Source organism: Leptinotarsa decemlineata, unplaced genomic scaffold (assembly GCF_025532065.1).
Source record: "Leptinotarsa decemlineata unplaced genomic scaffold, Ldec_3_MD MMD2_tig00000218_RagTag_RagTag, whole genome shotgun sequence".
Classification (NCBI taxonomy): Eukaryota; Metazoa; Arthropoda; class Insecta; order Coleoptera; family Chrysomelidae; genus Leptinotarsa; species Leptinotarsa decemlineata.
Genome location: NW_027412545.1, coordinates 528,149 through 543,561, shown reverse-complemented (window position 1 = coordinate 543,561; position 15,413 = coordinate 528,149). Strand labels below are relative to the sequence as shown.

The 15,413-nt window shown below is 35.9% G+C and overlaps 1 protein-coding gene across 2 annotated transcripts in view; it reads right to left on the bottom strand.

Moving 5' to 3' along the window:
* The window catches only part of LOC111511188 (neurotrimin), a 140,767-nt gene that overhangs the window by 9,270 nt on the left and 116,084 nt on the right, over positions 1–15,413 (bottom strand). For both annotated transcript variants that reach the window (XM_074173177.1, XM_074173178.1), the window contains exon 4: positions 7,372–7,540. In XM_074173177.1, the coding sequence (XP_074029278.1) occupies positions 7,372–7,540 (169 nt within the window). The remainder of the gene's footprint in view (positions 1–7,371; positions 7,541–15,413) is intronic.

Genomic DNA, 15,413 nt, shown 5'->3' with positions numbered 1-15,413 from the left:
TAACTGCGACGACGACGGTTATATCTCGAAGTCAACGCATGTATCACTGATGGGTCTGCCGCAGACGAAAAGTTTGGTACTTCTGGTTCCATTCGACCACGGCTTACCAATTCGAATTTCTTTGATCAAAGTCAGTGATATTTAGGAGATGACAAATTATTCTAGATGGACCAATGAAGAAAATAACTATTTCATTGCTCTTTATTAAAGTAGATCAGAAACTGAAACTTTCAATTCGAATAACAAAAAAATATTATGAAAGAACGAAACCCAAATTCTTCAAAAAGTTTCATTCCTCAAATCCAAAATCAACTCATTTCATACATTATTCAATATAGATTGAAAATCAGAGGGACATATTCCCATATTCTGTAGAAAACTCCTCAAATATCTGAGTGAGTACATAATTTCAATTCAGAATTGCTCACTTGGTAGTTGAACAAACAATTTTTTGCCAGCAAAAACAATTATCAAAATTTAAAGATAAGTTTTATTGTCTAAAATTTTTCAATTTTGAGTTTATACATTCGTGTGAATTGAAAGTTATCAACATCGTCCCTATGAAACATTTACATTTCAGTACACAGGGTCACCTGGTGAGAATATAACGAATACTTTTGTAGTATGTACATATTAAAGATTTTTAAGAGTTGATCGTTACTAAAAACAATAAAAACTTTACATAAAAGTAATAACAAACAATTCAGAATTGCTCGCTAGATATTTTAAGAAACAATAATTCTTCATCAGAAAAAATTATCGTAATTTTCCTGTTATAGTTTTTCAAAACCACAGTTTGCCATAAGTTGAAGTTCATGATATTTTGGTTTTTCATGAAGTTTGGGCCAAAATTTTTCTTCCAATTTATTTTTGGAAGGCCTCATCATCATTTGTATTGAACGAAGTGACTTGTCCGATATTCATATGAGAGTAACGCTAATTGCACACACACCGATTATGGACGGCCGATTTTATACCGGTCGTCCAAATTCCAATAGTGAACCACATGTGGGAACGGGACCTGGCACACACGCCGACCGGTAATCGGCGTCGATCACCGGTAGGCATGTGTGCCAGGTCCCGTTCACTATTGGAATTTGGACGACCGGTATATAATCGGCCGTCCACAAATGGTATGTTTAATTAGCCTAATCCATTTGATTCTGTACTACGAATTTCATCCGAACATTTTTATTTTCGTTATTTTTTGCTTAGAAAAGATCGGTCTCGTTGGAGAATATTAGGGAGATTTCCATGTCCGTTTAATAGTCCTGCTCCGTAATGCCTACCGGTGATCGATGTCGACACATGCCTATCGGTGATCGACATCGAACGGGACCTGGCATATGTGCCAGGTGGCATTTTACATGTGGTTCAATATTGGAATTTCGACGACCGGTATAAAATCGGCCGTCCAAAATCGGTGTGTGTGCAATTAGCGTAACCCACCTCGCTAAGACCGACAAGACCAATACCGCCCGAGCTTAGTCCTCCAGAGGAAGTTGTGAGCATATTTCCCACATCAGCCAATCGACCGCCCATCTTGCAAGAAAAGCCAACCGACCAGAAGAAAGCCGAAGTCACCCGAAAAGTTAGAAGGTGTCTTTTCGCCGTCATCCTGAATTTGCGTCGGGAGTGTTGTCTTTCAGTATAATTTCGATCGATAATTTGCATGCCTTTCATTCAACTACATTTCTTGACCCTCTTGGCCCTTTGAGTTTTCCTATGTTACTTCGACTTCAAAACCTTCTTCGAGGTCCCGTGAAGGTATCTATAGAAGAGAGACAAATCTCTAACCTTTCATTGATGTTCCAGGCTATCAAGCTTGCACGTGATATTCTCGTCTCCAATCAGGCGGATGACTCTTTTCTGGATGGAATTCAGCAACATCAGGGTATGTTTTGGAGCATATATGAGAACAATACTCGAAAAAAGGTCTGATATGAGCTTCATAAAGTAACAAAAGTTGCTGAGGTGTGTACAGTTTTCTGGTTCGGAACAGTGTCCCAAGCTTTTGAGAAGCAGCCTTTGCAATTCCGACGACATGATTGTGCAAAGACAAATTGGTGTCCATTTCATCCGCCAACAAACTTATCGAAGCAGAAAGAGGAATTGTCTGACCTGACATCATATCCCGGTCGGATACATTCATCTTCTTGGAGAAAACCGATGCCTGGGTTTTTGTGGCATTGAATTGAACCTGGGTACTTTCACCTAAATTCGAAATCACTTCTGGATCCTCATTATGATATGCAACCTCCTGCTGCCGGTGAAGATGTGCCTCCGTAGCCGATGTTTTGGAATCGAAATTGAATGATGAGACAAGTGTTTTGTCGTCAGAAAATCCAATATATGGGATTCTTGGTTTTCGTCAATATACAATGAAAATGGGGGTGGAGGCAATATGGATCCCTGGGAAACACCAGCGTTGATAGTGAAAGTATTCGAGAGATAAACATCGATGACCACTTGCAGGAAACGTTCTTTCAGGAAGCTGAAGAGCCATACACAGAAATGCCATATCATCGAAGTTTGGCCAGCAAACCCTCATGCCACACTCCACATTTGGGGGATTTCATTGGGCCCCATTCTACTTTCTTACACAAAATCTTCATCAGGAAATATACTTTCCTACTAAATTTTCTTCAGGGCCTTCGTCGAGGAATCCACTTGGTTCTGTTAGAATTTACTACACTTTCCCTTCGGGCCTTCGTTTGAGAATCTACTTGTCCTGCTTTCCCTCTATATATTTTCTATTCTCATATATTTCGTAGATTACTATCCGAAACTAGGTAACTTTGAGTAATGAAAGGCAGAAAATGCATCACGTAGAGATTCCAACCTTTCTGTCTCGATTTATATTAGTGCCTTCAGTACCCCTTAGCTTTAGCCTATTAGTTCGGTTCTTTTCATAAGATATTTGCTGCTGACAAACATGTTAAATTTAGAGCAGAGTCATGTAAAATTTTATTCTCTGGTTACTGATTTCGTCAAAGTCAAACAGACCCCTGAATGAATACGTTGTTTTATAATTTGAATTTTTCATCCAATACAAAATTGTTTAAGAACGAATAAATTCTCCCCGAAAATTTTTTAAATAGTAAAATAATGAATAACAATGACACATGCCATTTAGTACAAAACAACTTTTTTTTCATCTCGCGAAAAATACACATGTTTATATCAAATTTTTAAATGATGAGGATAAAAAATGAATGAGAATTATATTCATGTACTTTTTGTTTGTCAATAACAAAACTACACAATGGGGATATTGGGGAAATTTTTTTCCCAATGCTATATCTACGTTTTCAACAACTTCTCAATGAGAAATTGTTGCAAACTATCTATGAAAAAGCAAAATATTCAGGCTCCAACTTCAAAAATTATCAAGATTTCTGGGAGAACTTCCAATTCGGAAAAAACAGTTGATGAATAAATGAAAACATTGTTGAGAGGAAAATTCCTATAAATATTTTTTATCGGATATCATTAATTGTTCAACTATTCAACAACTGATTTTCCATTACTCATTAGTCATATTTAATGGGTGGAGAAAAGATGTTTTCAATAACTGCAATAATTATGATAATTTTTTAATTTTTCGGATATTTGCAACAAACTGAACCCTTTTCTTGTTTCGTAGATTACTGTGAAAGATATTTGAAAATCGAACGGCAACTCAAACATAATTTTCTCTAAAACGATTCATTGCAAAACCAAGTTTCGACATAGATCGCCACCATTATTGTAGGCACGCGACACAAAATTTAATGGTTAAAATCAAAAAGTAACACTTGCGACACACCGATTGATTCTCTATAGTGGATACAACTTGATCAACTTATAAACAATTAATATTTCTACCAAAGTGTGTTGAGAATTGCATATATTCGAATAGGTCACGTTGAAAAATTCATAGAAATGTCAAAGAAACAAAAAAGAGAATCGAAACTGCTGGCCTGAATCGAATTTAATGAAAACACCACATCAGAGCTGAAGCAGTATTACTGACATCTCCTGATGAGGCTGATTTGGTTGACGAAACACGCATCTGAGAGACAGTACTCGGATCCGGGTGAAGATAAAGGGTTTTCGTCAGATGAATGCTAATTGTTCATTATTAATGTCAAACACAATATGCTTTTATTTCATGACTCAAGAAATAGAAAAAGAAATGGAATACCCAAAAACTGAAAAGCAAAGTTTCAATGATAGACGGATTTGAGAACAGAAGCAGAAATCATGGAAGGAATACGTATTTTGTTTAGCGAAAATCAGTAAATCCTTCCTTCTTTGCTATTCAATGAAGTTGAACTGGAAACAAAATTTGCAATCTGAAACTCATTAGTGCAAATCCTTGCTTAATTGAAAATATCGTTGTTTCGTAAGGTCAATTGAATGAATTTCAGTTATTGGGCTATTCAGAAACGACATTGAAAGAAAGAGAGCGGAAGTGAATAGACAAACTTCAACAACGGAGTTCTGGAATTTGATTCTGATTCAGTTGGTTATTATTTATGGTTTCCTGATGAAAAATATCGAAATGAACCCTCTGATTGAATTTTTCTGCAACATTGTTTTGATCAAATATTCTATTATCAGAAGACTGGCCTACAAACTCATCTGATGCAATACCGATTATTCCTGGAGTTATTTCAAAGTTGAGTTCTATTTCCTAATAGCTTTATTGTTAAGTCAGAAATTCCATCAAACAGCATAGGTGCAAAATTTCCATTGCATATAAAATATACAAAAAACTCAATGTTTGGGGCAGGGATATTGAAAGACAGAATTGTTGGCCTTTATTTATGAAGGAACTGTCACAAGGAAGCGTTACTTGGAATTCATGAGAAATCTACTTATACTTTACCTAGCCAGTATTTTTCCAAATGTAAACAATCCTAGCTGACTGGATGAAAGTATGTGGTTGCAACGTGAAAGTGCACTTCCGCACTATGCACCTGATGTTCGCGAGTTTCTAAATATCTGTTTCATTAGGGGGTGGATTGGTAGATGCGGACGATGGAGTGGTCTCCAAGATCTCCAGATCAACCACTAGATTTTTTCCTGTAGGATTATTTGAAATCGAACCTATATATTTATGTGAACCGCAAAATTTAAAGGAGTTGAAAAGTCGAATTGAGGTCGAAATTAGCAGAATTACCTTAGAAGTTATTCGCAATGTGCGAAGGGAATGTATCTGTAGATACAGTTTATCATTCACTAAATTACATGTATTTATAAAAGCATACAATAGAAGAAATTGGCGATTGATATAGATACTCGTAGAAGAAAAGGTTTGTCAAAACGAGTCTTATTATTGAATTTTTGTCAGAGAAAACATAGATATTGATGATTCACTTAAATTTTTGGAAAACTTGTTTGCGAAACATCAATATCGAAATTCTTTCCTTTGAAGATAGTCGAGATATTTTGAATTACTCGGGCAAAACAATTTGGTGCTTATATTTGTAAACATTATTAAATATATCGATATTTTCTTTTCCTAAAAAAAGTAAATAATTTTCTGAGTATACTACAAAACAGACAGATTGAATATAAAATCCAAAAGTATAAAATCTCCAAACTTGTACATAACGTAAAACATATATAACGTTAAAATTTGAATGTGTAAACGTATAAAAATATAAATGTTACAATATAAAATACAAACTCATCTTAAATTAAAAGTATTCAAAATGCTAGGTAGGGATGAAAAATATATATGAAAATTGAGAAATTAATTCAGTAGAATTCAGAAGGAACTCATCAGATCACAATATTGAAATATTTGTGCTGATGAAAAACGAAAATTTAAATTATAGGTAATTTTGAGAAATCATTTCTGTACTACCATGAGCGGTTGTACAGTTGTACTATAAACCCCACCCCATCCTAGAACTCCATACATTAAGAATGACTGAACTAACGGAAAATATATACTGCGCAAATCATTGATACTCAGTATATTTTTAAGTGTTCGAAAAACATACAAAAGGGTCTTTTACAAAGATAGTCTATATGTATTTTCCAATTAAGATTATGGTCAATGTGTGTTCCGAGATATTTTACTAAACTGGATTTTTTAAAGCTATGTTCTTTTTAATGATAATAATAATAATAGGTCTTCATTCCCAGAATGATACAAAAAATAAATGTGAACATTCACTCAAACGGGAAAGGCTGAAGATCAGTTCTGCTAATTAAATGAATATTTATGTTTTGTGCATTGGGAAAACCATGACTGTTACTACAAAATGAAATATAAGATATTTTATCAATATTTATTGTCAGTAAACTATCATCAAGCCAATTTACTATAGTGTCAATATCGTTTCTTATATGAGATTTTACATCTTCCCAGGTTGCTCCATCAATTATATTATATATATATTATATATAGTACTGTATCATCAGCATATGAGACCACTTTTCCAGAAATATCAATGGATAACATATCATTCGAATATAATATAAATGAGATTGGCCCTGAAACAGTGCCCTGGTGACCTAGCATGGTCGTTTTTTATCTAAGTGATCATATATTTATGTGACTAAGTTAACTATGGCATCAAAAGTTGATTTTCCCTTTTGTTTGTTTTTTTTTGTCCGACTTGAATACAAGTTTAACAATAATTAGTAATAACAATTTTAAAATTCGATGAGCATATGCCAGTGGCAAAAATAGCGTTTCTCAAAATACATAAAGGTTTCGTTATATGTTCAGATAATGTTTTACAGAAATTCTATCATACCCAGGTGCAGTGTTTGTCTTTAGTTCTTTAATTTTATTCGAAATCTCAGCCTCGTCACATGGTGTTAGGAAAATAGTATCACCCATTGAATTATCTTCTGTGTTCATTTCTTCCAGTTCAACAGTTTCACTTTTTTATGCTCTCCTGAAAATTCATTGACAGTAGACCATAGTACTTTTGGGTTATTTCTATTCTCTAATACTTTTTTCTTATAGTACTTGTATTTTTCATTTGTTATTGTATTTGTGACTTCATTGCGCTGAGTGAAGAGACTGGTGAATGTCAGTTTTGACATCTCACTTAACTATTGTATTTTGTTGGATATGAAGTTATCCTCGCTGTGAAACAAAATTGATTTTTGGTCATTCATTAAAAAGATGTCAAATTAATGATCACCACTAATTGTGGTTTTGGAATACTTTTCAGATGAAGATCACAAGACCTATAATTCAAAAAAATTTACAATTTCGTGATTACTTCGAAACCAGTGACATATACATTTAAAAATCGTCGTTCAGAACAAGTATCGACTTTTAGAAGAAGAAATACATTACTTATACACATTACAAGAGCATTGACCATTTCTAGAAATATTGAAAGTATCCGAACTTACCGTTCAACACATGTACGGTAACATTGGCCGGCCTAGCATTGGAAGGGTTACATTGATAGTTTCCCGAGTCTGATGGTCTGGCTTTCTGGATGAGGAGTACACTTCTACTTATTTCTCCCCGTTCTGTGGATACGCTGACTCCTCCTCTCAAGCTGTTATAACTGATGATCTGAAAACGTTCAAAGTTATGTTAAGTGAACGAAATAATCTGTGGGAAACGCTAAATGTCTCGAAAATTCCAATTGAATCAGGAAATTAACGTTATGTAAATAATTACTACTTTTAAAGTGTCAACCGATAGTTGAATTATGATATTAAGTGGATTTACCACTTTTCTACAATAGAGTGTATTTCATTATCCCAGTAGCTAGGAGTTTTATTTTCAGAGCTTGTCTATTGTTACAAAAATGTGTTGAGTGAATTCTGTGGAACTGGATTATACTTCAAAATCGAAATACTAAAGACCAATTGTTGGAAAGCGGTATGATTGCTGAAAGCACTCTGAAATATTGGGATCTTTTTGATGTACATAGGTTGGGCCATTCAGATATGAAATTACAACCCTGATTCGTCTAGAAAATATGTCAGGTTGAAGTTGACTGACGGACTGCTAATAGACATAATGCTCCCTAGGAGGCTTGGGGTGTTATTAACATGGCCTATTCAGAACACAAACAAAGTAGTCCATGACAGCCCAAACAGAACAAGCCTGTATTGCTCCTATGCGAATCTGGGACGGATCAGTGATCAAGTTTATGATTCTGAAATTTTTTTGTTGGATTTGGCTTCCAAAAATACTCTGGATTGAAATGGAACTAGGTGGCGGTGAGGCATTTGTAAGACAACCAAGCACAAATAATGATTATTTCAATTCTTGTAGAGATTTTTTATTATTCAGAACCAAATTATCCGCTGTTACTCACTGATAATGTACTTTTCTGAAGATGAAAAATATGTTTGAATTGGTTTCAAGAAGTATGTTTGATCTCGAAACTCAGGGTTCTACAAAACCAAGAATACGAATATACTAAACTCCGTTAGGTGTTATTACATTACACATTTGTACTACTAACTCAATACTCATCCGTAAAACAACTCGCACCCATCGGACTTATAACGTAAAATACTATTGGCTACCAAAGAATATAAATCAATACTATATGCATAGTTTTCATATTTGAATAGGCAATACGGTTTTCTGCAAGCGTCAGACGTATGAAGTCTCTAATAGTTTGTTTTTGGTTTCGCTGGTTTTGAAATTTTCACGGCAGTCACAATAGAATACTGAAAATTCCGGTTGAATATTGAGTTTATTAAGTGTTCTAGATGCCAGATTCCTACGTTATTTACCGCAATAAACTCACGTTATATCTGTGAGTCAGCTATACCTGACAATACATCAGATTTATCCACGAAGGGCTTTTTTGTGTCTGGTATGAGTGAATCATAGTTGAGGCAGCACATCTGCCGATGTACATTCTCCTTCTGCTGCTCAAGAAAGTGATACGAGTCAGATTCACTAGATATCCTACATTCGAGGAAAACGTTATATAGTGGTTTCCTGGCTGCCCCACCAAGCCTCCTGTGTTTGTTAACATCATCAAGAGTAGGAGAACTAGGAGTTTTTGATGCGATATTACAGAAAAACACTTGGGTTTATTAACTCAACGTCTATCTTCCCTATAGACTCAGAATAAGTTTATTTGTTTACTCACGGTGCATGAAGGGGCACACCAGTAGCTTGGAAAAGGAGGAATGTTACGACAGTGCCCTGCATTACCATGACAAGACTATCTACGATAACAGGGCTACCGGTATGCCGAGGGTTTTATATATATGGATAACAGGGCTACCGGTATGCCGAGGGTTTTGTAATATATATACTGAACTAAGTGGGTTCAGAGTCACACATACTATTGGCATATATAGACACATTTCAAGATGAGGCGTCATTTATGAGAAGTTTCAGCTATACGGGCAATTCTAATCCCCTTCATTGCAGATCGGATAACTAAAATGATGGATCATACATATCTGTGTCTATGCTCAAGTCATCAGTGATGAGCTAGCTCGAATTTCAATGTATAAAAAATCATACTTCAAAATTATTCAAACATTACTGCGACTGATTTTTTTCTGTAATCTAAAGTTGTTTTTCAAATCGGGACTCGCAGAATATGCCAGCAATGCAAAATTGTAGGTACGGATGGTTCTTCCCAGAGAACGCTTTCGATTAGATTAGATTGTCAGGGAGCTAGCCCCTGGCCTGATTCACTGCGACCTTCTCACATCTATCGTGATGCTCCTTCATTGTTACAGCTCATTGTCTAGCTTGATGTCTTTGATGAGACTCCATAGCATTGACGCTTTTGATAAAAGCACATATAAATAATTTTTTCTGGCTGACACCAATATTCTGCAATCAATATAAATCACTTCAAACGTCATTTCTCAGACAATTTCTTCCAAAGCATTTTTTATTAAACGCAAACTGTAAATTATGTTAAATTACTCAAAAACTTGTTGCTCATTCTAAGAATGCTATACCGCTTACAATTAATATTACCCCTAATAAATCTTTAAGTTATTCTTAGGCCTCACCAAATAAAGGTCGGAGCGAGCGTAAATATTTTGCAAGAAGCTCCTTAATATTCAATTTAATTCCAGTTATACGGCAGAGGTTGTTGATTCAGAATGTGATGAGAAGGGTACGAATTGGTGTGAATCGAGAAGGAGTATTAAGACAGAAGACAGGTGTCTTTGATAGCACGAACTTGAGAGGTAAACCAGCCATCATGGAAGCAAACACATTTATGTTCGCGAGAGAGTGTATTCGATCTATTAGTCCGAGATAGTTCGGCAATTACTGGTTTAGTATATATAGATTTGTACCGAATTGAAAATTTGGCCAGAGATTGTAAATAGAGCAGATTAAAAATACTTTTGAGTATTAATTGCAAGCACATCTTTACAACCATTACTTCAAATTTTGGCATTGAGTTTTATCGATTTTTGAAATATGTGTGACTCACAATTAGATTACCGCGAGATTTTGGTATTACGAATAAAATTGATAATTATATTTTACTCCAAAAGTGACAATTGGGCTTAAGAATTGTCAAGTTACTTTATAGGACGGTTACGTAAAAGTCTAGCAATAAGACTTGCACCAAATTGAAAATACGAGCAACTGATTCCAAGTTTAATTTAAAGCGAGTGTTCGCTATAATGGTTGCTCAAGAACTTTTTCTAAAACTATATACTGGACAAAAATGTTCTGAACTTTTTAGATATGATAAGTTTTGGAATAGAATGATTTTGGCAAGAAAAATCAATCAATAGGACAGTAATAGGCGGAGTCAATGCGGTACAAAATAATGAATGGCAGAAGAAGCCAAGCGTCTGGCTAGGACAAACATCCATATGGGCATTCGGAAAAACCCACGACTTGTATAGAAAATGCATTTGCCGTTTTCCATAACATTTCGGTAGATAACGCAGGCAGTACATTTTCAAGAAGAATATTGCAATTTCACAGTGAAAAAATGTTTCCTTTGCCCCAGTACATTAAGGTATCAAAAAGAATAATGAGAAGAGATATTGCCAAATATTTACTGGCACTTAGGGCAGAGAAGATTGGAATTGTCAGATTTTTTATCTGTCTGGACAATTGTATTATTGTTTTGAATGGACTGCCAAATTGAATACCCTCAAACCGTGAAATGCCTTACCTTGGTTTCATTAAGAGCTCATAAAATAAAATCCTGATTCGAAATTATTTTTAGCGACGTAACAAAATATATCTAATGAAGGTCATGGAATAATAGTAACTAATGATAACTAATTTGTATCAAGTGACGTGTTTGTTCTGAAAAAAAATTGAAATTTCAATGACATTTTCAGTGTGTTATATTTTCAATAAAAATCTTTATTCATAATCTAAAATTTGATATAAAAATTGCTACAATACGTATCGAATTAGTATCTGTGCCTTTGTAGAGAGTTGATTGGAACCTAAAATATTCATATATTTATCATTTTCATCAATAGTGTTTTCGCTGAAGAAATCGATACCAAACTCAATTGCCCAAGCTTGAACTACTCAGTTCAAACTGAAGCTGATTATTCACACATAGGTGGGTTCAATCCCAACTATAACTGCATTCACACTACCCCCTGGTGCCATATCGGGTTAAGTGAAAGAAGGACTACATTAGGCTCATTAACTTGCATGAGCCTGAGGGAGGAGAACGGATGGATTTGTCACTTCTGATTCCTCAAAATGGATTCAATATCCCCCGGAGCATAGGGCAATACTTGTATCTTGTCAATACCGTAAGAGTACTGTAAATGTTAATAAATCACTTTTCGTGCAGCATTATGTCGATGGATATAGGCCGAAACCGCATATGCTGGACATGCTGATAGCAAGTGCATAAGGGTTTCGGACGCATCGCAGCACGTCCTGCACCTTGTCTCAAGAACCGCCATACCCATCACGCGACTGCGGTAGATCGAGGTGTTAAGAACACCACCCTGTCATGCCATGAAGAACCGCTCAGTTTCTGACTTCATCCCACTCGATTAGAGGAATGCGAAAGTCAGGTGCTTTGATAACCCAAGGTCTAACACGTTATTGGAGAAGAACCCATACTATGGCTTATCTTTGTGTTGCCGCAGAAGTGAGGTGATCTCTGCGGCTTTTATATGAGACTTTTGTTTGTGATCACCTCGTTCAGTGTCGAAAACTGAACCGAGTTCAGCTGCTCGGGCAGTTGCCTTCACCATGCAGGGTACACCCAGTATCATTTTGTCATGCAGAAACTTCAAACTCAAAAATCCACGATTTTTCTATTTTCGGGGGAAGTAAAACCGTGAAACGTGTAACGGACGATTTGTGATGCAAACTCCTATAGAGATGCGGCATTTTTGGGTCTTTACGTCGAGTTGATGCAGCTTCTCCCAACTCCACTTCACTACTCCAAATGACTGGAGTGAGATTGGAACGGCAAGCATGTTTATTGCAGCAACTTTGTTTTCTGCCAACAGTTCCCATGACCAGATCTGATACTTGCTGCGGATAGAGTTCTTCACTGCTCTTACCTCTTGTGAGATGCAAAAGTGAGATGCAAAAGAGAAGACGATTGAGGAAATCGCCCGGAAATACACCTCTTCTGAAAGTAACACATCATGTTTGGACTCTGACTTGACCAGATGTTATGGTGAAGCGAGTCCGCCAGAGTAGTATCAGTTGTTCAAGGCATCTCACTATTTTGTCGGGTACCGCAAGGCATCTGAGCAAATGCAAGATGTGCTAATACGATGTTGTATCAAATGCCTTAGGGTAATCGATCCAAGCCATAGAGAAGTTACGCTTTTACTGTATCGAGTTCTGCGTTACACATCTATGGTAAGCAGCTTCTCTTTACATCCAGCGACTCCTCTCTTCGACCCTATCTGCTCAAATATCCGTTCGAATACTCGATTAACTACGGTAAGTATCCGTGTGTATAAGATGCTTGTAAACAACTTGTAACAGGAGTTCAAGTCTGTAACTCTTAGAAATCGACAATTCTCCGCTTTTGGGAATGAGAACGTTCCGCCCCACGACAAACCAGTTATTATTGTTATTTTTATTATAAATGCTATCTCATTCGACCGCAATGATGCGCATCTGAGTCTCCATTTTGGATATTCAAAATGTCTGTCGAACAATTACGACTACGAACTATACTCTTCTATAGCACGTTGTCAGGGGATTTACTTGGTTGAACAAAATTACTCCCATGATAACCTGTCACTTCTATTATCCACATCCGCTAGTAAGGTGACATTGTTTTACATTGTTCTGTGCAAGCCACAACATTGTCTGTTTCCCAAAATTGAGGAATGATCTACGTCCATTTTGATCAGCTTGTTCTTGAATTAGACTCAATTATTAATCAGTATGTTATTAGCGGTAATTATCAACAATAAATAGTTATCTGGACTTACAACTATTTTTACATTATAGTCTTCTGAATGGGTGAATTCTTGAAGATGTTTTAAATAATTCAATAGTGAAAATAATGAGGATATGAATCCATCAGTTCCATTGGTGTAACGTAAATAACCATGAAGCTTCTGCCAAATATCAGAAAATTTGACAATATTGAAATTATGTTACGACAGAAACATGAGGATTCTTCAATAACTCAAACGCTACAATTCAGTACCGGAACTTGATATAAAAATGTGGTATACTTTAATAGATATAGGATATCTCTTTTTATAGTATGTCATAAAGTTGAATCTGAGCAATATCGCCAATTTCACGGCCAGTTATTGTCACATTATGGAATATCGATTGGCGCTATCTATTGGTTGTGACTATCTCTTTCACGATAACGAATAACGTTTTCTACTACTCGACGTTCTTTAATGTGGAAGGACTTCCCGATAAATGTTGTATTTGAAAAATACCGGTCATATAATGGTTCTCGTAAGACGTTTTCAAATAGGACAAAATTATTTCAAATAACTACGTTATGGAATGATCACAGAAATAACCCATAAATTGAACCTGAATGATTGTCATTTCAATAACGTTTGTTATGGGATATTACAGAAACATATTTTTTCATAAATGGAATAACTGGTAGAACATCGACATCATAAGTATTCCTAAAACTAGATAATTTTCTTCAAATATAATTCCCATCTTATAAAAAACCATCTCTATATGACATGAGTTGATAACGAAAAGTATTTTTTCTTTTATTCGAAAAATTGTATTTCCATAATATTGATGAAAATGAAAGCTGAATAAATTCTCGAAGGTCAATGTAATATTGTAATATTGAATTTCATTATCATTGAAGTTCATCATGGAAGTCAACATTCGGAAATAACAAAGAAATTAATTGCCAATAGTAACATATCAAGTCATATCAATCTTCCTGTTTAATATTTCACGTTATGGACACTTTTGTATATGTTTCAATATACCTAAGCTTCGACCACGTAGATGCTCTTTCTGTTTTCCAGAAGCCAAGACTTTTCGTATTTTTTCAGAAACAGGTGAAACGTAGGTTTTGTACTTCCAAATAGACAAATGTGCAACTGCCCATCTAGAAAGAGGACGCAGCTTGTAGACGGAAGAGTCCTATATCATTTGGATCCCAGGAAACGCGTACCAATCTTGGGTGGAACAGAGGTACTCACAGTAAAGTACTCTTTCCGCGGCAAGTGTCAACATATCTGGATATTGTTGTTGGGAAAGAACAAAGTTGCTGCCACAAGCCTGCTTGTTTTTTCAATCCCACTATATTCTTTCAAAGTAGTCAAGTGAATTCGAAAGTAACTGTTCTGACTCCATGTGAAGAATAACTGAGAGGATGTGGAATTTTGGGTTTGTTCACAACACAATGGATGTAGCTAGAGCCCCGGAATCACTTCTCTCTTGGGGCTACACAGAAATGAGTTGCTGCATGTGTTTTTTAACGACACTGGAAACCTCGGCTGATCCTCAGGTCAATTGCTTTCCTCAGGCCAACTGGTCTTGAGTCGAAAACTGAATTGTTGATTTTGATAGAATAGTATCCTCAACACCATGGTCTATCGTAGCCGCGTGATGCGTATGGAGGTCCTTGAAACCAGGTACAAGGCCTTCCACTAGGTGTCTGAGTCCCTTATATGCATTTGATACGGCATGTCCAGCCTTTGCGGTTTCAAACCATATCCATCGATTTAACACGGCCCTCAGAATGCTCTGTTACCATCTTTGCCACTTCTATGGTATTGACGAAACATCGGCTCATGCCTTATGCTCCGAGGGATTTCAAATACGATCTAGCAAAGCCACTCTATTGAAATAGTTATTTTAATTTTGAAGGTCCTTATTGGAATGATGCCTTTTCTACTCTCGAATCTCAAGGTCATGCCGACTTGTCGGACAGATAGAGAAAGTTGTCAATTTTGGTTCATTTCGTTAATTCAGGGCACATGCTTTTCGGATATTCATGATGTGAGAAGTTGCTATTGTTCAATGAATCCAGCACACC